At 38.7% G+C, this 25,225-nt stretch overlaps 1 protein-coding gene across 1 annotated transcript in view; it reads left to right on the forward strand.

Moving 5' to 3' along the window:
* KCNQ5 (potassium voltage-gated channel subfamily Q member 5) overlaps positions 1-25,225 on the forward strand; it is a 713,228-nt gene that overhangs the window by 541,205 nt on the left and 146,798 nt on the right. Inside the window, 1 exon segment of the mRNA XM_044003672.1 lies at positions 6,651-6,657. Within this exon segment, the coding sequence (XP_043859607.1) occupies positions 6,651-6,657 (7 nt within the window).

Consider the following 25,225-nt stretch of genomic DNA (forward strand, 5'->3'; position numbering starts at 1 on the left):
CACATCCAAGCAGAGAGGACATGACATATAAATAAACATAAAATACCACACAACAAATACAGTTATCCCTTCCACATCATGGAGGTTAGAGGCAATGCCTGTCCCCCAACTCCACGCCACCCTTCACTCCCCACCCTCACAGTTCGTGTAAAATTTTCTGGCCCTTCCTTCATACCAGAGAAGAAATCTGAATTTTTTCATTTTCTTTTATGGGGTGTTTACAGTACCTTATTGTAAAATGTGGGTTAAGTATTTGGTCATAGGCTATATGTAGGTCAATGTTAAGTAAAAATACTTTTTCTGTGTCTTCTGAAGACCTTAGCATGTTATCTGTGTCTTCTGCAAAACTCCCCCAAAATTCCCATTTAATTTCTAATGCCAACCTGCCATGTATCAAGACTATGATGGGGAAAGTTGTGATGTGAAAAGGATAACTATACATTAACTACATAAACACTATGTAATGTCTGAAGAAAAGACATAATAAGTGTTTAATAAATGCTTGAGGACTGACTGATTTTTAACTAGAGTGATCAGGATAGGCACAGAGTTGGGCTTTGAAAGACAGATAGGATTTTTAAAAGTAAAATGTACATGGTAATATAGTCACAACTAGATTCCCATGAGTATTTCTCAATGAATATTTTCCATACAGGTAACTGAATGTGGCAGGGAATTTTTGTCTCACTGAGCTCTAAATTTATTCCTGACTTAGAGGTCTATGTCTAGAGCAGCCTAAGGCACTGCACATACTCAACAACTTCCATGCTATAAGCACATGGACACTGACCTCTTTCCACAGGCTGGCTAATGAAACCTGTCTTTGTCAGATCTTGGCAAAAGGTCAAAGTGCATCCTGATTCCTGGAGGTACAAAAATGTCACAGAACCTCAATCCAAACCTGTTATTCAAGGATGCGTGTGATTCATCTTCTTAGACTTTCCAGCATTCATAAAAATGACTGACCACATCAGCCTTTCACCACTGAATCTTGCCATTTAAATTTTTACATCTCTCATATTGACCCTTTCTCTCCATTTACATAGCACCTACCTTAGTTCAGGCCCTCATCACTGCTTGCCCAGATTATTTCAACAGCATCCTAATTGGTCGCCCTGCCTCAAGTCTCCCCTACTCTCCCTAGTCATTACTCCCTACATCCTTCCTGTACATGCCTGCCAAGGTGTGTAATTTTCCTTAAATGCAAATCTGATTATGTGATGCTCCTATTCGACCAATGTTAGTAGTTTCCTATTGCCTCTAGGATAAATATAAATTCTTCTGTTTAGCACAACTTGGCCCCAATCTATCTTTCAAGCTCCAGTGAACATTATTCCTCTTCCCATATTCTTCAGTATAGGCTTTTCTTTATTTCTCATACATGACATTCCATCTCCTGTCTCCATGTCTTTTTTAATAATTACAGAAGTGTTTATTCAAGGAAGATGTAGTGGGACAATTCTTTACAATAAAGAAAGCAATATTTTTTAATGATGATAGCTGACACTGATATAGCATTGCAAAGGGTTAAAAAGTGCTTCACATAGCAATCAATGAATTAACAAGCATTCATGAGGCACCTACTGTGTCATACACTGTACATGCACTGGGGATGCAAACATAAAAATGAAACAATCTTGGCCATCAAGGACCTATATTCTGATGGGGGAAACAACTTGTACACTTATGTAACAAGAACTCATACTTCCACACAGCATCTCTGACATCTCCTCATGTGGGGAAGGCTAGGGAGCCAACTCCCAGGAGAGTTATGATAAGTATAATAGAATGATAACAACAACAATAATATGAAGCATTTACATAATACTTAAAAGTTTGCAAAACTCTCCATGTCTTTACATTGATTGTCCCATGTGTCTACAGTGTACTCACTGTTTATCTCCACCTCATAGTTTCTTTCTCAAAACCTCAAGCACCATTATCTGCATGAAACCTTTCCTGGATTCTCAGGGAGAACCTTTGGCCAGTCAACAACTATTTATTAAGTATTTACTATGTGGCAGGCACTGTACTAAGTCCTGAGAATACAAAGAAACCTAAAAATAGCCCCAACCCTGTAGGCGCTCCCATTCTAATGAGGAAGATGACATATAAACTACTATGTACATACAAGATGTACACAGGGTAGATAGAAGGTAATCTCTAAGGAAGGATGCTAACAGGTAGAGGCCTCCCTTCCCATAGGAATGAAATCCATAGAAGTACGCATGCCCCTCAGTACTATACCAGAGCAGATCAGCAGCAAAAGAGCAGGTTTCTTTAATCTCTGTGTGTGTGTGTGTGTGTGTGTGTGTGTTCAGAACCCCTTTGACAGACTGGTGAAGCCTAGAGACCTCTTCACAAGATGTTTTCTTGACTACTTTAATAACATCACCTAAGACCACTCATACAGATTCCCAGGATTCTAAGTAGAACTTCCGGAGGTGACAGAAAATAGAAAGAGTGTGTGTTGCCCTGGGACCTACTTTATAACTGCTAGCTATTGTTATTGTCATCATCATCATCATCATCGTTATCAATTCCAGCTTTTTGGTAACAAAAGTATATACATGATTCAGGGCAATTCAATAAACATTTATTAAATATCTACTATGTGCTAGATATTGGGAGAACAAAGACAGAAATGAAATAGTTCTTGCCCTTGAGGACTTCATTATTGTAGCATATATGTGTGTGTGTGTACATATATACATATATATATATATATATATATATATATATATATATATATATATATATATATATATATATGGGGGGGGTATACATACACACACACACGGGCATCTAGGTAGCAGAGTGGATAGAGTACCAGGCCTAGAGTCAGGAAGACCAGAATTCAAATCAGGTCTGAGACACTTACTAGCTGTGTGACCCTGGGCAAGTTACTTCACCCTATTTGCCTCAGTTTCCTCACCTGTAAAATTAGGTGGAGAAGAAAATGGCAAACCACTCCAGTATCTTTGTCAAGAAAACCCCAAATGGGGTCACAGAGAATCAGACACAACTGAAAAATTACTGAACAATATATATATGCAACATGGTATATAGTATATAAGCTTATATATTATATACATAAATATGTATGTTTATACAACTGGGTATATATGGGCATAGACAACACTGTTAAGGTTGGTAAAGTATTTTATTCATGTTATCCTTTTTGATCCTCACCCTGACTCTGTGAGGAAGGTTCTATTATTGCCCCTGGTTTCCAGAAAAGGAACCTGAGCCTAAGAGAGGTTTAGTGACTTTCCCAGAGTCACATAGTCTAAGGGTCTGGGTCAGGATTCAATTATAAACTGTCCTGACTCCAGCTCTGGCACTTTATCCCCTCTGCCACCTTGTCTCAACATTCACCCATCTGCCTTGGTATCCATGTGTATGCACCTCTCCTGACAGCAGCCCTAGCTTTAGCCCTGACCTGGTTTTCCCAGTTCCATCACCATTCCTACTGTTATCCTAACACACACAACACTGTGTCTAAATTGGCCTACCTATGAAAGTGGAAAGGATGTCACAAGTAAAGTCAGAGGACTTGTGTTCTAATACAAGCTCTGATATTTACTACCTATGTGACTTTGAGTGGTAACAATAACAACAACAACAATAACTAGAATTTATATTGCATTTTAAGATTGCAAAACTCTTTACTAAAATATTATCTCATTTTATCCTTACAACAATCCTGGGAGGTAGGTACTATTATTATTCCCATTTTAATTTGTTTTATTTATTTTATTTTTAATTCATGAAATAAAATAGCATTTCCATAACATAGTATAATAAAAAACAGGATCGCACATGAAACTGCAAACCTAATATGGACAATTTGCTATTCCTTTTAAATATATAATAGTTATCATGTAAATATCTTTTTCTCCTTTTTGTTCTTCTCTTCCCCCCACCCATCCTAGAGATGGCTACCATTAAACACAAATATCTGTGTATATGTACAAAAAATCATCCTATACATACCTCTATTTATCAGTTCTTTCTCTGGATGCAGATAATGTTTTCCTTCATATGTCCTTTGTAGTTAACTTGGGTATTTATAATAGTCAAAATTACTTATTGCTCAAAGTTGTTCTTAAAACAATATTGCTAGATGAAAAATTGAGACAAACCTAGGTTAAGTGATTTGTGCAGGCTTACACACACAGCTAGTAAGTTTCTGAGGCTGGATTTGAACTTAAGTCTTCCTGACTCCACGTCCAACACTCTATCCACCACACTACCCTGTTGCCTCCATCATTTGACCTCATTGAATCACAATTTCCTCATCTGTAAAATGAGAAGCTTAGACTAGATGATCTCTGAGGGTTTTTCCTAGCTTTCACTGTATTGTTTTCTATTGATTTTCTTTCTAGAAGGAGCTGAAGTCAGCGAGAATATAACAGAAATTATTTTACACCTGTAACGATTGGAATGATGCCACCTGCTGGAGACTTACTGTAGGAAAGCTCCAACTAAGGAGAGGGCCTCTGAGGGCAGGAACCATGCAGCTTTCTTTGGCATCAGGAAGTGAAGTTGGCTTTTGGGAGGAGGAAGGGGGAGGCTGGCGCGCTGGCTCACTCTCTTTTTCCTGAGGACTCTGATGGAGAAGGGAGCTAGGAATGCTTTTTCCCCTTTAATAGATAGATGAATCTAGGCCTTTCTCTCTCTCTCTTTACCAAATTCTTATTCTCCTTAATAAATGCTTAAAAATCTTACTCTTTCTAAAGCTTATAATTTATTGGCGGCCACTCATTAGATATTTTAGACAGTATAGCTAGAATTTTAGCCCTTACACAACCTTGCTATCACTAAGTTGAATATAACTCTATATCATTAAACAAATTCTCAAATGAGAGTAATGACTGCTACAATGGAAAGAGAATTGTAAATGCTAGGCATATTGGCACATACCTCTAATCAGTGCTATCAGGAAGCCTGAGGATGAAACATGACTTGAATTCTGGAATTTAGCCCTGTTGTGGGGCTGAAAGGTTAGGGCTAAAGCTAATATGTTCAAACTAAGTTGAGCATCAGTGTGGTGAGCCCCTGGACTGGACAGCCACTCACCTACCTCAGAAGGGGTGAAATGACCCAGCTAAGAAATGGAGCAGGCCAAAGTTTTCATGCCATTCAGCAATGGGATGAGGTCTGTAAAATAGCCATTGCACTTGCTTCCTGCCTGGGTGATGGAGGGAGAAAGGGAAGGAAAGAGAGAGAGAGAGAGAGAGAGAGAGAGAGAGAGAGAGAGAGAGAAAGACAGGGCAATGGAGCTGTGAATGCTGGTATGACCATAAAATTTCAAGAGGAAGAATGGGAGAAGCAGAGATAAAAAGCAGGGAGAAAAAGAAAGAGACAGGGGGTGGGGCTCACAATGTTAAATAAAATAAGAGGAAGAGAATAGAATTTGGAAATCAGAAGACATCGGTTCAAATCCTGGCTCTGCCATTTTCAGTCTTTGTGTCTCCGGGCCTCAATTTCCTCAACAGTAAATTGAGGGCTTGAATTAGACATCCCTAAGGTCCATTCCAGCAATAAATCTATAATCTTATGCCATAAAACTCTGCTCCATACTCCTCATTCTGCATGTCACACCATAGATTTATTTGGATAACATTTATGTTACTGTGACAAGCTGCCATGATGTTCTATCAGAAGACTTACAATGTGTTTGAAACATTAAACTATCACTATGGGGCAAGTTTTCAAAGTAGAGCTTGGGATTTGCCAGTGTGAATTCCATTAATTTCAGTAGGAGTCCTTTAGTCAAGCCACCACAGAGTTTTGTAAATGCAGGACAGTTTTTTCTTCTTCTTTTTTTAATAAATAACCATCCAGTGACTCAGTCTGCTAGCTGAGAGCAGGATTTGAAAATGCAGACAATGTAGTTAGTGTTGTAGGTGGCTTTTAAAATTAGATTTTAAACCCTCACTCTTATTAGGCTTACCAACAACAATACAAATACCCTTTGGGAAAATTCTATGGAGGGCACCTTTCTATAAAGGAACTTCGGGTTCAGGGAGAACATGAGACCCCTCTAAAGCAGCAGGACCCCAGTATAAGATTATTATTCTCATGGGGAGATGGGAAATGGGAGTCCTTTTAGCCATCTACCAAATAACAAGTCAGCAGTGAAGCCAGGAACACACTCCATGTCCTCCTGATAAGCCTCTTGTCCTAATTTGCCACCTCTCATTAGATGCTATTTTAATTGAAGCATAATCCTTTAAAGCTACATATAGGATACTAATGAGGGAGGCAGAAAAACATGCATTTGTGACCAGAATCCCTTGTGGGAAAAGCTATATTCTTGTGTCTCACTTCAGTTTGTGTTTGATTGTTAGCGGAGAAAAGCTGCCTCCCTCCTTTGTTGCAGAAGTGAAGGGCAATGAGTGTGGGATATTGCATATACTGTCAGACATGTATTGGTTGGGTTTGCTGAGCATTTTTCCCCTCTTACAATGGAAGACTCACCAGGGATAGATCAGGAGATTAATGTGATGTAAAACCAAAAGAATTTTTTTAAATACCCAAATTGTAATGTTCTTTTCTGGATCTGGGTCAACTCTCTCCTTTTAACAGATGAGGAAACTGAGCCCCATAGAGGAAAGTTAAGTGACTTATTCCAGCTCATATAGGTGGTAAGTGGCAGAACCAGAATTTGAGTCCAAGTGGTCTGGATTCAAATCCAAATATTACCCAATTTTCTCCAATTTTCCTCAATTTGAATCTAGGAAAGTTTTTCCTCCAGATGAGGTACAAATTGTCCCTTAAAAAGATCTAAGAGAAAGTAACTGGTTTTAAAACTCCATGAGAAAAAGATGCCAGATGACTGTCCACACTCTAGTTGTTCCCTTGAGAGTCTTACAAAAGGGAAGGACCATATAAGGAATAGTCATGTCCCAAGTCTCTTCATTTTCTGGGAAAAGAAAAGAACATGTCTTCATACTCTTCTTTGTCATTTGTCATCCTTTCCACAGGGACACTTTATGTTCCATGACTTCAGGCATGCTGATATTTCTATTGTCTGTTTCCTGCATATATATTGGACAAGGTTTGGGAATTAAGATCTCATCTGCTCCCAAAATAGAAGCATTTAGATAAGAGAAAGTAGGTTCCTTGAACTGGGTAATGGAATATCTGGTGTCCCCAGAGTCAGGCCCCAAGGCCATAATCTCAAATTGATAGAGGAGTCCTCTGATTAGGTCTGATTTACCCCTAGGAGACCTAATCTTGTAAACAGAAGTCACTGTCAATGCAATTCAGGACACAGTGAGCAAGCACTCTTGGTTAATCATTCTTTTCCTTATTTATCAGATCTAAAGGTAATAATTAGCTTACATAGCACTTAAAGTTTTGCAAAGTGCTTCATATATGTTATTTCATTAGATCCTCACAATAACCTGGGGAGGTAGGTTCTATTATTATCCCCATTTTACAAGTTATCATCAGAAGAAACTCAGGCTAAGAGAAACTGGCTTACCCAGGCTCACATAGCAAGTTAAGTACCTAAGATAAAATTTGAACTCAGGCCTTCTTTGCTTCAAAGCCAATACTCCATCCACTGTATCTCTGAGCTGCTTTGGGAAGAAAAAAAAATAGCTCACATTAGTATAAAGCTTGATAGTCAAAAAGCACTATACACACACATATGTACATATATACCCATATGTACATGTATACATATATCACACATATACATGCACATGTGTGAGCATATATGTATTCTGTATATATCTATATCTGTCTATGTGTATGTGTGTGTATATATATATATATATATATTATATGTGTGTATGTATGTATATAATCTCGTCTGATCAACCCAGCAATACTTTAAGTTACTATGAGTTTTACATTTTACAAATGAGGGAACTTAGATCCAGAAAAATTAAATTACTTTCTTGAGATCACTTGATGAAGGGAGTCAATTAATAGCAGAAGAAAAACATCTTCTGTCTCCAAGTCTAGGACTCTTTCTAATGTCACCTCCCTGAGATATAGCAAACATTTTCATTGGGAGAGGAAGGTGAAGAGTGGCCAGTGGAGACCCAATCCTTGGAGGATATACAGTGTCTTTTGCCTACTCCAAGATAGCCTTAGCCCCAATTAACTAGTCCTCACATTAGATGTTTTTTTGGTGAGGCAATTGGGGTTAAGTGACTTGCCCATGGTCACACAGCTAGTAAGTGTTAAGTGTCTAAGGCCAGATTTGAACTCAGGTCCTCCTGACTCCAGGGCCAGTGCTCTATCCACTGCACCACCTAGCTGCCCCTCATATTAGATTTTTAAAATAAAAATGAAGATGCCTAGAATGTCCTCCTTGGCAATGGCATCTGGCCATTCGATGGATTGAACTACATTGTTTATTCTAGCAATTTATAAATTGTACATTTCTATTTTTTTCTGTAAATTTAAGAAACATTTTAAGAAGCCAAAGTTGCAGAAAAATCATGTTTTGTCACTTGGGTCAAGAAACAAATAAAAATGCAGTTCTTCACACTCTGATAGCTGTTTGTAAATTTAATTTCAATGTGAATACAGTGTTTAGAGACCAATTAATTTAAAAAACTAATAATGTATACATTCCTGGAGCAATGCAATCTGAACTAAAACTGACTTTGTTTAAAAAAAAAGTTACTTAAACAAATATTACTGAAATCAGTGCTAATGATACTTCCTAAAATGATATTCTGCTGTATTATATATAGCCAAAGGGCAAAATTCCAACAAAATAAAGTATTTAAAGCAGCTATAATGATGTAATGGTGGGGCAGCTAGGTGGCACAATGGATAAAGCACTGGCCCTGGATTCAGAAGGACCTGAGTTCAAATGTGATCTCAAACACTTGACACTTACTAGCTGTGTGACCCTGGGCAAAGCACTTAACCCCAATAAAAAAATAAAAATAAAAATTTTTTTAAATTTTTTTAAAAAGATATAACGGTGCTGGTTATATCCACAAATACTGAAGCACCCAACATTCATCTTCGTGGCCCTATTGGATATGAAAGTGGACCCCCCGGAGCTCCCAAACTCATGACATGATAGCTCCAAAAAACATCCAAATAACACCATAGGAAAATGCATGGAGCAGCAAAACTCACAGAAGAATGTGCTGAAATCATCTTCTAACCAAGAATGGCTTGGAAAGTCAGAAGGAGGAGCTGGCTGTGCTGATACAGGAGTCAAGCCCAACCCCACAGTCACCCTGACACAGATCCAGTCCCAGGAAGGCCTGACTAGAGAAGAAGACCCCAGAGCCTCTGAATCAGCTGAAGCGCCAGGGTCGTCTGGAACTAAACTCACAGTCTGGTGAGAGGAGTGAGCCCTTGGGAGGGGGGAAAGTATAGGGGTCTATGCTGGTGCTGAGGCAGAACTTGGATTTTACACCCCTGTTGAGAACCAGGAGGTAGGCTTGAGTAGCAGTGGCCCAGGTGGAGGAAAGGCACAGCTCATCAGAGCTAACAACCACAACACACAAAGCTGGTTGATTAGCAAGTTGGTCTGGGATCATCTAGGACCAGGAACAGGCCAGGCAAGGGAAAGAACCTGATTCTCCTTAAATCATACCACCTGGGACTTCTTAAGCGTGGGATACTTCAGCCTGGGAACAGTGCCCCAATTTAAGGAGCTAAAAGTCTAGTAAAAGAAAGGCAAGATGAGCCAACAGAGAAAGGTGAAGACCATAGAAAGTTGCTTCAGTAACAAGGAAGACCAAGGGGCACCCTCAGAGGAAGATGTCAACATCAGGGGCCCCTATATCTAAAGCTTCCAAGAAAATACAAATTGGTCTCAGGCCATAGAGATGCTCAAAAAGGACTTTGAAGATAAAGTTAGAGAAGTAGAGGAAAAATGGGAAGAGAAATGAGGGTGATGCAGGAAAGACATGAGAAAATAGTCAACAGCTTGAAAAGTCAAATGGAAAAGGAGGTACAAAAGCTCTCTGATGAAAATAATTGCCTAAGAATTAGGATTGAACAAATGGAAGCCAGTGACTTTATGAGAAACCAAGACACAATAAAGCAAATCCAAATGATTAAAAAAATAGAAGGCAATGTGAAATATCTTCTGGGAAAAACTGCTGACCTGGAAAATAGGTCCAAGAGAGATCATTTGAAAATTATTGGTCTACCTGAAAACCATGATCAAGGAAAGAGCTTAGACATCATCTTCCAAGATATTCTCAGGGAAAATTGCCCTGAAATTCTAGAAGAAGAAACTAAAATAGAAATTGAAAGAATCTACCGATCACCTCCAGAAAGAGATCCCAAAAGGAAAACTCCTAGGAATATTATAGCCAAATTCCAGAGCTCTCAGGTCAAGGAGAAAATATTGCAAGCTGCCAAAAAGAAAGAATTCAAGTACTGTGGAGCCCCAGTCAGGATAGCACAAGATCTAGCAGCTTCTACATTAAAGGACCAGAGGGCATGGAAAAAATATTCCAGAGGCAAAGGAAATGGGATTACAACCAAGAATCACCTACCCAGCAAAACTCAGCATAATCTTTCAGTGGAAAAAATGGGACCTTTAATGAAAAAGAAGACTTTCAGATATTTGTGATGAAAAGACCTGAACTGAATGGCAAATTTGACTTTCAAATACAAGACCCTAGAGAACCATAAAAAAATTGGAGCTGGGGACATACCTAGGGTTGTACAGTGGGAGACTGTCTTGTGTCTGAGGCCGGGTTTTGGCTGGGATCCCCCTGGGTCCAGGGGGGATAGTTTGTCCACTGTGTCACCTAGCTAGGTGAGGGGTGAGGGAAGTGCACTGGGGGAGGGGGAAGGGCAGAGGGCATGGGGTGAAATCCCACATGAAAGAAACAGGAAAGGGCTTATGGAGTGGGGGAAGAGATGGAGGAGGAGCAGGGCAGTAAATGAATTTTATACTCATCAGAAAAGGCTCAAAGACCTTTCATCAGAGTAGCCTCAAGGAGGGATTAACACACACACCCAACTGTATGGAGTAATCATTTAATCAGGGCAGTAAATGAGCCTAACACTCATCAAAATTGGCTCAAAGACCTCAATCTCATTAGAATTAGTTTAAAGAGGGAATAATGTACACACTCAATTGGGTGGAGTAATCTCTCTAACCCTGCAGGAAAATAGGAGGGGAAGGGGATAAAGAGAGAGGGGCAAAAGAAGGAAGGGCAGAGTGGGGGAGGGGACAGACAGAAGCAAATCCTTTTGAAGAGGGATAGGATGAAAGAAGATGGATAATAGAATAAATATCATTGGGAAGGGAATAGAATGGAAGGGAAACAGTTAACATAGCAATCATGAAGAAGAGAAAAGGGGGGAAATTGTACAAAAAATATTTATAGCAACTCTTGGTGGAGGCTAAGATTGAGAATCAAGGGAATGTCCATCAATTGAGGAATGATGGGAAAAGCTGTGGCTATGTGATTGTAGTAGAAGGGCTTTGTGCTACAGGAAATGACAAACAGGATGATCCCTGAAAGACCTGGAAAGACTATGAACATTGTATATAGTGAAGTGAGCAGAGCTGGGAGGACCATTGTGCATAGTGACAGCAGTATTGGTTCATGGATCAATGTGAATGACTTAACTACTCTCAGCAATGCAATGATCCAAGGACAATCCCAGGAACTAATGAGGAAGCTTACTATGCACCCCTATAGAAGAACTGATAAAAAGAACACTTGTGGATTGTACATATATAACCTGTTGCAATCTTGTGGAGGGGGGAGGAAAGGGAGGGAGGGAGGGAGAAAAAATTTGGAACTCTAATCTTACGAAAATGAATGTTGTAAAGTACCCTTACATGTAACTGGAAAATAAAATAAATGCTTGTTGCTGAAAAAAAAAAGAAAGAGAGTGGACCCCCTGCTCCCTTACCTCACATCCAATGCCTTTACATTCATAACTAAACCCTCTAAATAAGCTATTCTTTGCCATTTCTTTATCTCTTCCAACTCTCTGCCTAACTTCCTTCAATACATCTTTCATCTTTCATAACAAAATTCATTCTCACAGCAGGTAAATTTATCCAATAATCCTGAATGGATGAAATGCGAGATTTGACTTGATTCCCATCCATCTTCCTTGATCTTTCTTCAACAGTTGAAGCTTTGAGCATTTGAAGGACCTTGAGATCATGGCACTTGAAGGTTTAAGATGCAGCGCTGTTTACCCTGGAGAAAAGTTAGGTGGGGAACATGATATCTGTCTTCAATACTTGAAGGATTGCCACTCAAATGAGGACTGCTTAGCCCCAAAGGGCAAACCTAGGAGAAATGTTTAGAGATTGCACAGAAGCTAATTAGAGTTGATATTAGGAAGAGCTTCCTAACAATTATTGTGAGCAAAAGTGCAGTGTTCTGCTCAGGAGCTGGTGGCCTTCCCCTCACCAAAGCCAGCAAAGCCTGGGTGACCACTCTTCAGACATGATGTAGGGATGGTTTCTATAGACACTTGTTGGACTATATGGTCTCTGAGGTTCCTTCCAACTCACAGATTCTGTGATTACCCTTTCCTCCTATCCATCCATCCCTCTCCATCTTGAATTTTGTGGTCTGTCAAACCCTTACTGCTTTTACTCTCTAATCATTTTTAGAAATCTTTTTTCATGGACTTTTCCTTTGTCTCCATAGTACTTCACAAGATATGCCCCTTTTTGACTGACCTCATGCTTAGCACTTCTCTTTATATTCTGAGCCATTATTCTGGTGTCTCTCCTGTCTCTAGCATGCTGCATATGTCTTGTCTTCATTTATAAGGTCTGTAACAATTGGAGTGACACCACCTGCTGGAGAGTTACTGTAGGAAGAAGCTCCGCCATGAGGAGAAGGCATCTGAGGGCAAGCCATGTGGCTTGGAGAGGTCAGGGCCTTGGTGTCAGGAAGCGATGGTTGCTCGTGGGTACTGTCTAGCAACGTTACCAGCCAATTAGCTTGGAGCTGGTGTGTGAGTGTGGATGGGATGTTCCCAGGTTTCCACAGGAGGCTTCTGGAGGAAGAAGGAAGCACTGGCCCTTTTTTGTTCCTGACCTCGCCATGGGCAAGGGTCAGATGATGGGGTCTCTTAGAAATAGTTAGAGTTTTTACCTTTCTCTTGATCATTAGATCCTAATGCTCTTTATAAATACTTAAATACTCTTGCTAAAGCTTCTAATTTATTGACAACCACTCATTAGATTTTTAACAGTATAGCTAGAATTTTAGCACCTTACAGGGTCCTTGAGGAAATGGACCATATTTTATCATTATTAGGTACCATAGCTATTTTCTAACTGAAAATAGATGCAAAAAAGATATTTTTTCATTAAAATTACTTCATTCTTGGGGGCCGCTAGGTGGCACAGTGGATAGAGCGCCAGCCCTGGAGTCAGGAGTGCTGAGTTCGGATCCGGCCTCAGACACTTAACACACACTTACTGGCTGTGTGACCCTGGGCAAGTCACTTGACCCCAATTGCCTCACTAAAAAAAAAATTTTTTTTAATTACTTCATTCTCAATTGTTGAATGTGATTGTACATAAATAACCTATATAAGATTGCTTGCTTCTTGGGGAGGAGGGAAGGAAAGGAGGGAGGGAGAAAAATTTGGAACTAGAAATCTTATAAAAACAAATGTTGAAAACTATCTCCACATGTAACTAGAAAATTATAAAATACTTTTATGATAAAAAAATTACTTCATTCTCTGGACTACCTTTAGTTGAAAAGTCATTGAACTAGAGTAAATCCAGTGTTATCTACTCTGGTCTGAGAGTTAATCCACTTGAATTACTCCACAGGAGACTTGGGACCAAGCTGTGTTTATTAGAGTTTCAGAGAAATCTCTTGAATTTGGATATTATATGTAGTGATTAGAAACAGAGATATCTTTGTCATCCTTTGATTGGACTTTTTTTGCGTGTGTGGTTGCAGCATTATGAAAAGCAGAGCAGACAGGTATCTACATGGTGTCAGAGGACTCAGATAGAGTCAAAAGGTACCTTGGAGGTCATCTGGTCCAACTGCTTACCCTATGCATGAATGTCCTCTACAACATCCCAAGAAGTGATCACCTAGCCTTTGCTTGAATACCTAGAGAGTCAGGGAACTCATTTATAAAGGAATAATAACATCATCTGAGGGAGAAATGTTAGGAAGTCCCTCTTTGTATTGAGTAGAAATCTGCTCCCTCGTCCCTCCAATAATTATGGTTCCTACCCTCCTATGAAAGTAGAATATCTGTGTGACAGCTCTTCAGATATTCTCATGCAGCAATCATTCCCCACTCACCCCTCCAATCTTTTCTTCTCTAGTTCAACATTGTCTGGTCCAAAGGTTCTCACCTTTTGGCATGTGTCATGGAACCCATTGGCAAAGTCTGGTGAAGCCTATGGACTCCATCTCAAATAATGTTTTTAAAATTCATGGGATTTTATTTAAATAGTAATTTAATTAATAATTTTATTTTAAATGAATAAGATTTCAAAGAAAATAATTATCCTGAAATATGGTTATCTAAATATTTTAAAAAGAAGTTTACAAGGTGCCAGATTAAGAACTCCTGCTCTTAGGCCTTCAAGTAAGTCTTCTATAGCAAATCCCAACATGATCCATCTCTCTTAAGTTTGGTGCATAAAACTGATTATCTCCCATAATGTAACTGCATAAGGGCATTGTTTCTATACTCTGCTTCAATGAATGCACACAAGATCACAGTAAATGTCACAATTAAGGTCATAGAAAACTAAATTCTCTAAAATTTCTTCACTTGAATTTATGTCAATCCATACTTCCTTAGATTGTATTTGTTTAAGCCTGATTTCCCTCCCTTGCAAGTGCAGAAACTTTATATTTAACCCCTTCTAAATTTCATTATTTTACATTCTTACTCAATATTGCAGTATGTTAGAGAATTTTGAATCCATCAATCGCACCCAATATTGTTAATGATGACCTTCATTTGAAGGTCACCTGCAGCTTTGATGACCCAGATTAGTGCATAGGAAAGACAAGCATTGACTGTGGAATTGTAGGACCAGGGTTTCAAATACCATTACTAAACACTTATTAGACATATGCTCTTGGGCAAGTCACTAAAAACCCCCTCAGAGACCTCCAATTTCATCTTTTAAAATGAGAGAGTTAACTTAGATGGCTCTGAGGTCTTTTTCTTGCCAGAGGCAGCTAGGTGGGTCAATGGATAGAGTCCTGGGTCCAGAGTTAAAAGTCCCAAGTTCAACTTTGGCATTAGATATTTACTAACCAGGCTAAGAAGGTAGGCAATCCATTAAATGCCAACTGTCTCAGTTTCAACTGTTAAATGGGGATGATAATAGCACAATAGCACCTACTTCCCAGAATTGTTGTGAGGAATAAATAAGATATTTGTAAAAGTTCTTTAATATAGAGTCTAGTACATAATAGGGTACTGGGCATGGGGGGCAGTAAGGGGAAGGGTAGCTAGGCATGGCAATGAAATGGAGAAAAGTACCAGGCCTGGAGTCAGAGAAGACCTGAGGTTCAAATCCAGCCTTGGACACTTACTAGGCTGTGTGACCCTGAGCAAGCCACCTAACCCTGTTTGCCTCAGTTTCCTCATCTGTAAATGGGCTAGAGAAGGAAATGGCAAATCACTCAAGTATCTTTGCCAAGAAAACTCCAGCCTGGGTCACAAAGAGTCAAACACAACTGGAAACAACAAAAAAACAATAAGTTGGGGGCTTCATAAAGTTCTTGTTTCTTCCTTCCATTTCTATATATACTACTCCTATGAGTATGTCAGGGATAGAGCCAAATTTTGAGGAATGGACAATGTAGATCTTCCCTCCCAGTTGACACTAACCCATTAATTAATATGCTCTCAATAGGATTTATCATCAAGATATAAATTCACCTAACTACTCACATAGTCTGAACCAGCTCACGTGAGCTCATTTAAAGCAGCTAGATGCTTCTCTTATATTAGCTTTTCATTTATCTTTGTTTCAATTCTCTCCTTTCTGTCACTAATGTGTTGAGAAGGTGCACAATTCTTCCAGTGTCCCTGAGCTTATCCCCAAAACCCAGGCCCATATTTTAAAAAACCAGTATTCTCCTGGTGCTATTGCATGATTGCAAGTCATAGAAAGCTATAATTTCTGAAGAATTAAAGTCAAAGGCACCCAAAGGCATTGGCAATGGGTATAGTGGTTCTGAGTGGGCTGCAAAAGCATTACAAATACATTTTTTAATTTTGCAGGAGAAGCAAAAATGAATGCCTGGAAAACAGATAGGCTGTCACATACCAGAGGCAAGGCATTAACTAATGGATAGCCCCCCATGCTCTGCTAGGTGTTCATGCAATATTAAGGGATGAAAGAAAGACCCTCAAATGTTGGATATACCCTTTCAGTGGATTATTAGATAACATGGGCTAAGCGTTGCATCAGGTTGAGCAAGCATGGATGTTACATTGTCAAGAATATCCATATTGATGAGTTTACCCATCAAGTTGAGTTTTGAAATATTCCATTTTCTCTCAGTCATTTTCCCTCTGAAAATAACTTTTCTTCATAAGGGGTAGAAATAAACAAGGATTTGGTAGATTTGCTGTCACCAGGTGAATGGCACTCTAGTCATCTCAAACAGAGTCCCTAGCCTTTCACTCATTATTCTTCCTGCCCCAAAATGTGTTGTTGGGGTTTGTTTTAAATCTTCCTTGTTATTCTTAGATGATTGTCTGCACACATCAGTTCTTTCTAGTTTTAGGCTTCTTTATGGCAGTGCCACACCTTCATAGTCCTCATTGGTCACATGCCTCTGCTTCTATTTCTATACATCTTTTTAAATTGCTGTTGTCATATAATAAGACTCTTTAGCTATCACACCCTTTATTTCTTCCTTATTAGGGTCATTCAAGGCTATGTTATCCAGAAGTTTGTCTTGAGTGCCCCCTATCCCCTCTTGAGCTGTATTCTGCATTAGAATCTCAAACCATGAGATCATGCCTATCTGTTATCCTGACTTGATAAAAAATCCAGCTATCTTAAAGATAAGAATAGACATGGTCTGGACTATTCCTAATTTTCCCCATCCTTGTCTATCCAAACTCTATGGAGACTATTATTTTCCCTACCAGTTTCCACATCCATTTTACTCCAAGAAATGGTTCGTTCTTTTAGGTCCAGAGTAGAAGTCTCATTCATCATTTCTCCTACCTTATAAAAGATTACTTTATCATCAAGTCAATTATTTATCATATGCTGAGGTTTATGGCTGAGACTTCTGTCATATGTCTCAAAAAGTGAAATCTATCACATTTTTTATTTTCCCTTTATGCTAATTTTGTGAAATGTGTCAGGAACTCATCATATATTTGCTCCACCTGGCTTGGAAACCTGTAGTATATTTATATTCACTGCTAAAACTTCTTTCCCTCCCACCTTTTATCCATTTATTTATTTATTTATTTTTGTAGGGGCAATGAGGGTTAAGTGACTTGGCCAGGGCTAGTAACAGTGACATGGCTAGTAAGAACCACCTTTTATTTTTACTCAAACTATCTAAACCAGTGGTTCCCATCCATTTTAAACATGAGAATTCCCTTTGGGGGGGGGGCGGGGCAATGAGGGTTTAAGTGACTTGCCCAGGGGTCACACAGCTAGTAAGTGTCAAGTGTCCTTAGGCTGGATTTGAACTCAGGACCTTCTGAATCCAAAGCAGTGCTTTATCCACTTGCACCAGCTAGCTGCCCCCTTTGTTGATATTTTTGGAGGGTTTTTTGTTTGTTTTTTCAGTGCAATGAGGGTTAAGTGACTTGCCCAGGGTCACACAGCTAGATAAGTGTCAAGTTTCTGAGGCTGGATTTGAACTCAGGTCCTCCTGAATCCAAAGCCAGTGCTTTATCCACTGAACCACCTAGCTGCCCCCAAGAATTCCCTTTTTTTAACATCAAAAATGCCTCAGACATTTCACACAACCAAGAAAATAGATGAGGAGAAAAAGACTACCATGAATTCAGTTAACACTTTTCAAGGAATTCATATTTTATTTTTTAATAAGGACATCTTTTATATAACATTTGGGAAAATAGTAATACATATGTTGCTGTTCAGTTGTGTCCAACTCTTATTGACCCCAGTTGGGGTTTTCTTGGCAAAGATACTGAAATGGTTTGCAATTTCTTTCTCAGTTTCTCAGATGAGGAAACTGAGACAAATAGAGTTAAGTGATTTGCCCGGCACTCTATCCACTCTATCCACTGTACCACCTAACTGCCTCCAATCCCTATACTTATACTTTATAATCCACAGTGTATTCTCTAAAATATTATTGAGAACATAAGTATCTATAATCAAATATCTATTCAAAACTAGGAAAGCAGGCAGCTAGGTGGCGCGGTAGGTAAAACACTGGCCCTGGATTCAGAAGGACCTGAGTTCAAATCCAGCCTCAGACACTTGACACTAGCTGTGTGACCCCACTGGGCAAGTCACTTAACCCTCATTGCCCCGCCCAAAAAAAAAATACCTTATATTTTGCCATTTGAAAAGACATCCTGAAATTGATAACCTTTATGACAACCCATTAATGCCAAATAAACATGTCAACTTATCCAAAATAATAGCAAGCTGGTAGGATTTCATTTGGATCCTGCTTGGATATTCAAGGATAAATGCCTTAACTTGGTATTTAAGAACTACTTCACATTACTCCCCTTCTATATTCTAAGGTACAGGCCTACCTGGGGAGTACAAATATTCCTTGAACTCAGCCCCTCATCTCCCCTCTCTATAAAATTCTCACAGGTTGCCCCTCTTTCATGTAGCATATCCCTTCTGATATCTTTCAGAATCCTTATTTTTCTTTAAAGGCTCAGCTCAAGTGGCACTTCCTCTATGTGGCCTTCCCTGATTGCCCTAGCTAAGGTTGCTATTTCCCTCCTTAAATATGTCTAAAGCACTTTGTCTAGATCTCTAGGAGCAGCTAGGTGGTTGAATGGATAGAACACTCAACCTGGAGTCAGAAAGACTCATCTTCCTGAGTTCAAATCTGACCCCAGATACTTAATAGCTGTGTGATCCTGGACAAGTCATTTTAACCTTATTTGCCTCAGTTTCCTCATCTACAAAATGAGCTGGAGAAAGAAATGGCAAACCACTCCAGTAGCTTTGCCAAGAAAACCAAACTGGAGTCACAAAGAATTGTACATAACAATAACAAATGTTTTAGTGAACTAATAAATATTAGGAAACCATAACACTTAGACTAGAGGGATTTGCTAATTAACCAGGGCTGGATCGGTTTCTTCTCTATACTCATTCATAGTCCCCCATATTCAGAAAGTCCTTCTGAATAGTAGAATTGCTATTTATATGTATGTTTCCAGGGAATGATCCTTCATCCTGACCTAATAGAAATTATTATGGAAAAAGGAGACAATTCTCTAAAGAATGCCAGAAGTGTGTTTACTTCATTTATCAGGAAATTTCTATAAAATCAGAAGTTTTATTTTTTCCATGAATAATTTAGATAACCCAGTGCCTTTTTCCATCATGCTTTGCTAGTGTAAATGCACTTAGTTTTAAAATTAAGTGCTTTTTTTCTGCATTTATGTGTTCTTTTGAAAATGAAGCTATGCTGCTCCAAGGCTGACTTATGCTTTGTTTTTTCTTCTGGCTTTTACAAAATGCTTAAAATATTTGATTTTTCCTCCTACCACAGGCTCCAAATCTGTGTTTGGAATTTGGAGATCAAAGTGCCGTGGCTAATCCCCGAGAAATCTGCAATTTGATGACTCTGGAATTGATCTCTTATCAAATTTCTGTGGGATTGTGCTATTTGTTGGTCATGACATGAAACCATGCAGAAAACCCCTTTTTTGCATTACATTACTGGGATATTTTTCAGTCTTCTGTTTGTAGGAACGTTTCTAGCCACTGAATGGTGGTTAAGCTCCTTGCAAAAAGGTGACTCTCTGTGGTTTCCTTTAAAAGAACTGCTAAGGTTACATCAGCATATGTTGTCAATAAATCCTGCTGTTATTCTCCCTTAATCAAAGAGTGACATACTCCAAAAATCACACGGCAGAAGTCAAAGGAATTGATAATGAGGAAGAAAAATGTGAGTTCAAAGGAGGATTTTATCCTGTGAATAGTATCATTGCTAGTCTGGTTTGGGATTTGAGTGATGTGTTGAATTGTTGGTTGTGGGTTTTTTTAATTTTCCCTTTTATTTTTATGAACTAGACATATATGAATATTTCTCTCAACAAAGCACAGAAAAAATGGGACTGCTCTACAGAGCTTACTGAGTTAGGTTTGGTTTTGGTTTTAGTTGGGGGAAGGGGTGTATTTCAAATTTAAAAGGGTAGTTCCAACATTGCCCCTGCTTGTCTGTGTCCCCTTCTAAACTACCTTATGCTCTCTTCATAGTGGGTTTTTTTTTCTGTGATTGAATGACATTCTTTCTTTTATGTTCAGTATCACTACCCTCATTCTTTCCAACCCCAAAATAAATAGATTTATAGATAAATAGATAGAAAGATTAATTAGTGAAGGCTTTTTACTTTATAACAAGTATAGTCATGCAAAACAATTAAAGATATTGGCCATGTCTAAAAATGTCTCATTTTACACCTCTAATATAGCCGGTATTAGTACCTCAGAAAATCACTAGCTGAACAAACCTTACATAATATTGTATAATCCATCTCAGCCTGTTTTTTTTTCTTTATAAAGTATACATAAGGGGCAGCTAGGTGGCGCAGTGGATAGAGCACCGGCCCTGGAGTCAGGAGTACCTGAGTTCAAATCCGGCCTCAGACATTTAACACTTACTAGCTGTGTGACCCTGAGCAAGTCACTTAACCCCAATTGCCTCACTAAAAAAAAAAAAAGTATACATAAGACAACTAACTTACCCTCATAGGTTGGCACCATAGTTCTTTACACATTGGTGGCTAGGTAAATATTAGTTGAATTGAATTGATAAGCAGCAACCAATACAAAGTAATTACAAAATCATATTGTTCCAGAAACTATTACATGCCCAATTTCACTGTGAACAAAATCCACCCAAAAAAAAGTATAAATTTACCAATCAAAGTTAAGACTGGAGTAAATAAGTGTCCAATTCTCATTTTGTTTAGCTAGAGAGGAAGTTGCAAGATAGTAGGAAGCTGAGATTCAGTAAAATCCCAGTGGATCATTAGGTGTTAGTTTATGGTTTTTATTTAATCGAAACCAATTCCACAAAACACCATCATTTTGTTCCTCACCAAAGTACAAGTCCATTTTCATTCCCCAGTGTTTATCCCTAAGTATTATTAAAGCCTAAACTATAGCCAGTTACTTACTTCTAAAAATACCAAATTGTTTTATGTACTGAAAAAAAAAAAGATTAAGACTAGCAGGGGAACTAGGTGATAGTCAGTTTCCCCAGGAGACTATTTCATATGAGTGCCTATCCATAAGCATTGTAAATGCTAGAATTCTGCAACTTTTTAGCTAAAGTGATATCTCCACCTTCAGAATCCCAATAGCACAATCAATATGAAGAACTTTCTGAGGACTTGCTACCAATAATTTGCTAGTAGGTAAAGATTTCTCAGAACTTGTATCATGTCTGAGTCACAATATCAAGTTTCTTACCACAAAGAAACTTCATATCCAAACACTAGTCAAAGTGTCTTAGTCATCCATCCAGAGGGTGTGCAAAATGAAAGTATTTAAAGTTGGATATTTTCAGTTTTACTCACCAGAGTTAATAATGAGATAACATTGTTCAGTTGCTGACATATAAGTATGCAGGGTATGACACTGAACATGATCTACAGTGTTGGATTTCACTATGTGACATGGGGGATTTCCGATAGAAGTTTCTGCCTTGATTATTCATTGGTAGAATCCAATTCTGTTTTTAGTTCTCTGATCAGATAGCAGCAGTATGGAGTTTCACTCAGGGCTTGGTCTGAATGTAGCCTTGCATTTTTGGTCAGTAGCAAAGAAGTATCTTGGCATAATCAATAGGGAACTGGCTTTGAAGTCAGACCTGTATTCAAGCCCCACCTTTCAAACACACTCCCTGTGTGCTGCTAGGCATGTCATTTAATCTCTTAGGCAACTCTCAAATAGTTTAAATTGCAGAGAAGGTGATAATAAGTATTAGTGGAGGAAGTTTCTCCCCAGAAGCTCTCTGCACTGATAAAATCACAGAACGAGAGAGAGAGAGAGAGAGAGAGAGAGAGAGAGAGAGAGAGAGAAGAAAGAAAGAAGGAAGGTAGGAAGGAAGGAAGGAAGGAAGGAAGGAAGGAAGGAAGGAAGGAAGGAAGGAAGGAAGGAAGGAAGGAAGGAAGGAAGGAAGGAAAGAAGAAAGAAAGAAAGAAAGAAAGAAAGAAAGAAAGAAAGAAAGAAAGAATTTTTTAAAGAAAGAGAAAGAAGAGGAGAGGGGAGGAGAGAAGAGAAGAGAAGAGAAGAGAAGAGAAGAGAAGAGAAGAGAAGAGAAGAGAAGAGAAGAGAAGAGAAGAGAAGAGAAGAGAAGAGAAGAGAAGAGAAGAGAAGAGAGAAAAGAAAGGAAAAAAATGACAGGATGTTTTTTTTTTGTTTGTTTGTTTGTTTGTTTGTTTTTTAGTGAGGCAATTGGGGTTAAGTGACTTGCCCAGGGTCACACAGCTAGTAAGTGTTAAGTTTCTGAGGCCGGATTTGAACTCAGGTACTCCTGAATCCAGGGCTGGTGCTTTATCCACTGCGCCACCTAGCTGCCCCGACAGGATGTTTTTTAAAGTGTGGCGTCATTAGTTTCTGTCATGTCTGATTCTTCCTGACCCCATTTGGGGTTTTCTTGGCAAAGACACTGAAATGATTTGCCATTTCTTTTTCCCCCTCATTTTTTGGTTCTAAGAATAAGTCCTCAATCTTTCATTGAAAATAGTTCTTATCCCCCTTCAAGACTCAACTCACCTTTTACAGGAGACCTTTCCTGGTTACATACATACATATACACACACACACAAACACACACATGCAAAGTGTACACAACCATACCAGCTATTGCGTCCTCCCTCTAAAGTCACCTTCCATCTATTCTATCTGTATTTTGTATGTACATAGATAGATAGATAGATAGATAGATAGATAGACAGACAGACAGACAGACATGTTGTCTCCCTCATCAGAATGTAAGCGCCTTGAGAGCAAGAATTATTTTTTCTTTGTCGTTCTAGCACTTAACACAATGCTTGTTTATTGACTGATTGATTTCCCTATTTTTATATAAATATTTCTGCATCTTTGAAGTAAGGCCCCATAAAATGAAGAAACCCTCCCTGTCCATTCCATGATTCACTTCTTCAATCATACAAAGCGTCATTCAAAAAAGTTACATTAACTGAGGAGTGATGGAGTATCTTTGTCTGAAATTTTCTCTTGTACATCTATAGAATGGATACCTTCCTTATATTTAAGTAGCCCAAAAGTACACTAGTTGTTTTTTTTTAGCTGCCATATCACACATTATTAAGACATATTGAGCTTGTAGCCTATTAAAGCCTTCAGGTCTTTTCAAATCAGACTTCTGTTTTAATTATTTCTTCCCCGGCTTATACTGTGAAGCCAATTTTTTTTTTTAACAGCTAGGTGGCACAATGGATAGAGTACCGGGCCTAGAGTAAGGAAGGAGTTCATCTTCCTAAGTTCAAATTTGGCTTCAGATACTAGCTGTGTGACATTGGGCAAGTCACTTAACCCTGTTTGCCTCAGTTTCCTCATCTGTAAAATGAGCCGGAGAAGGAATGGCAAACCACTACAGTATCCCTGCTGAGAAAACCCCAAATGGGGCCACAAAGAATCAGACATGACTGAAAATGAGTGAACACATTGTAAGAATTTGTATATATCCCTTTTAAATTACATCTTCTATTCAGTCCAATTTTCTAACCTGTTGAGACCTTTTTGAATCCTGACTCTGTCATCCAGAGTGTTAGCTCTCTCTCCTAACTTTGGGTTATCTGAAGACTTTATAAGCTTACCATCTATATCTTTATTCCAATGTCTAATAAAAATGCACTTCACTGGAGATCTCCCAAGTTGATGTCATGCCATTAATGACTAGTCTTTGAGTCCAACCATTCAATCAGTTCCAAATCCACATAGTTGTACCACTATATAGCCCACATCTCTTTATCTTTTCTAGAAGAATGACATGAGACACTTCATTAAATGCTTTGGTAAAATTGAAGTAGCTTAAATTTACAACATCCACTTTGTATACCAGTTCAGTCACCCTGTCCAATAATAATAATAATAATAAATAGCAGCTACCTACTATGTGTCAGACACTGTTCAAAAGGCTTCTTATAAATATTACCTCAATTGATTCTTACAACAACCCTGAAAGGTAGATATTATTGTTATTCTCATTTTACAATTAAGGAAAGTAGGGCAGACAGAGGTTTAAATGATTTGCCCAAGGACACACAACAAGTAAGTATCTAAGGTTGGATTTAAACTCAAGCCTTCTGGACTCCAAGCCCAGCACTCTATCTTCTCCACCACTTAGCTGCCTAAAATAAATAAGTGAATGGAATGAATGAATAATGAGATAGATAGATGACAGACAGACAGACATATAAAAAGGAATGAGATTAGTCCTGAATGGCCTGTTTTTGCTAAAGCCATGCCAATCTCTTGGTGAAAACCACTTGCTTTTTCTAACTATTCACTAACCATCTCTTTAATAACATCTTGCCAGGAGTTGATGCTAAGCGCACCAATCAATAGTTTGCAGACTGTATTCTCTTCCCTTTTTGAAATCAAGACATTTGTCTTTCTGCAGTCCCTATAGTACCTCTCCTCATCTCACAGTCTTTAAATATCACTGATAGTGGCTCAGTAATCCTTTTACCAGTTCTTCTAAGTGAGATGAAGTTAATCTGGGTCAAGTAAATTGAATTCATTAAGGGTAGCAAGGAGTTCTCTGACCTAATCCTATTAGACGTTTTTGTCCTACCCTTTCTAAACCAAATGGTCATTCTGTTCTGCAAAGAAAACAGAAGCAAAATCAGAAGTGAACAGTTCTGTCTTCTCTGTGTTGTCATCACACCCATCAGCTCCAAACAACAATGCTATGGACCCTTGGACCCTCAACTTGTACACAATAGAGTTTAAAAAGAAACTTCATTATTGTCCTTCAGCTTCTTTCACCAGCTCATCTCATTCAAACACTAACACTCTTTTTACAGGACCATCACATGCATTTTGTATTCTGCTCTG

This window comes from Dromiciops gliroides, chromosome 4 (assembly GCF_019393635.1).
Source record: "Dromiciops gliroides isolate mDroGli1 chromosome 4, mDroGli1.pri, whole genome shotgun sequence".
NCBI classification, from domain to species: Eukaryota; Metazoa; Chordata; class Mammalia; order Microbiotheria; family Microbiotheriidae; genus Dromiciops; species Dromiciops gliroides.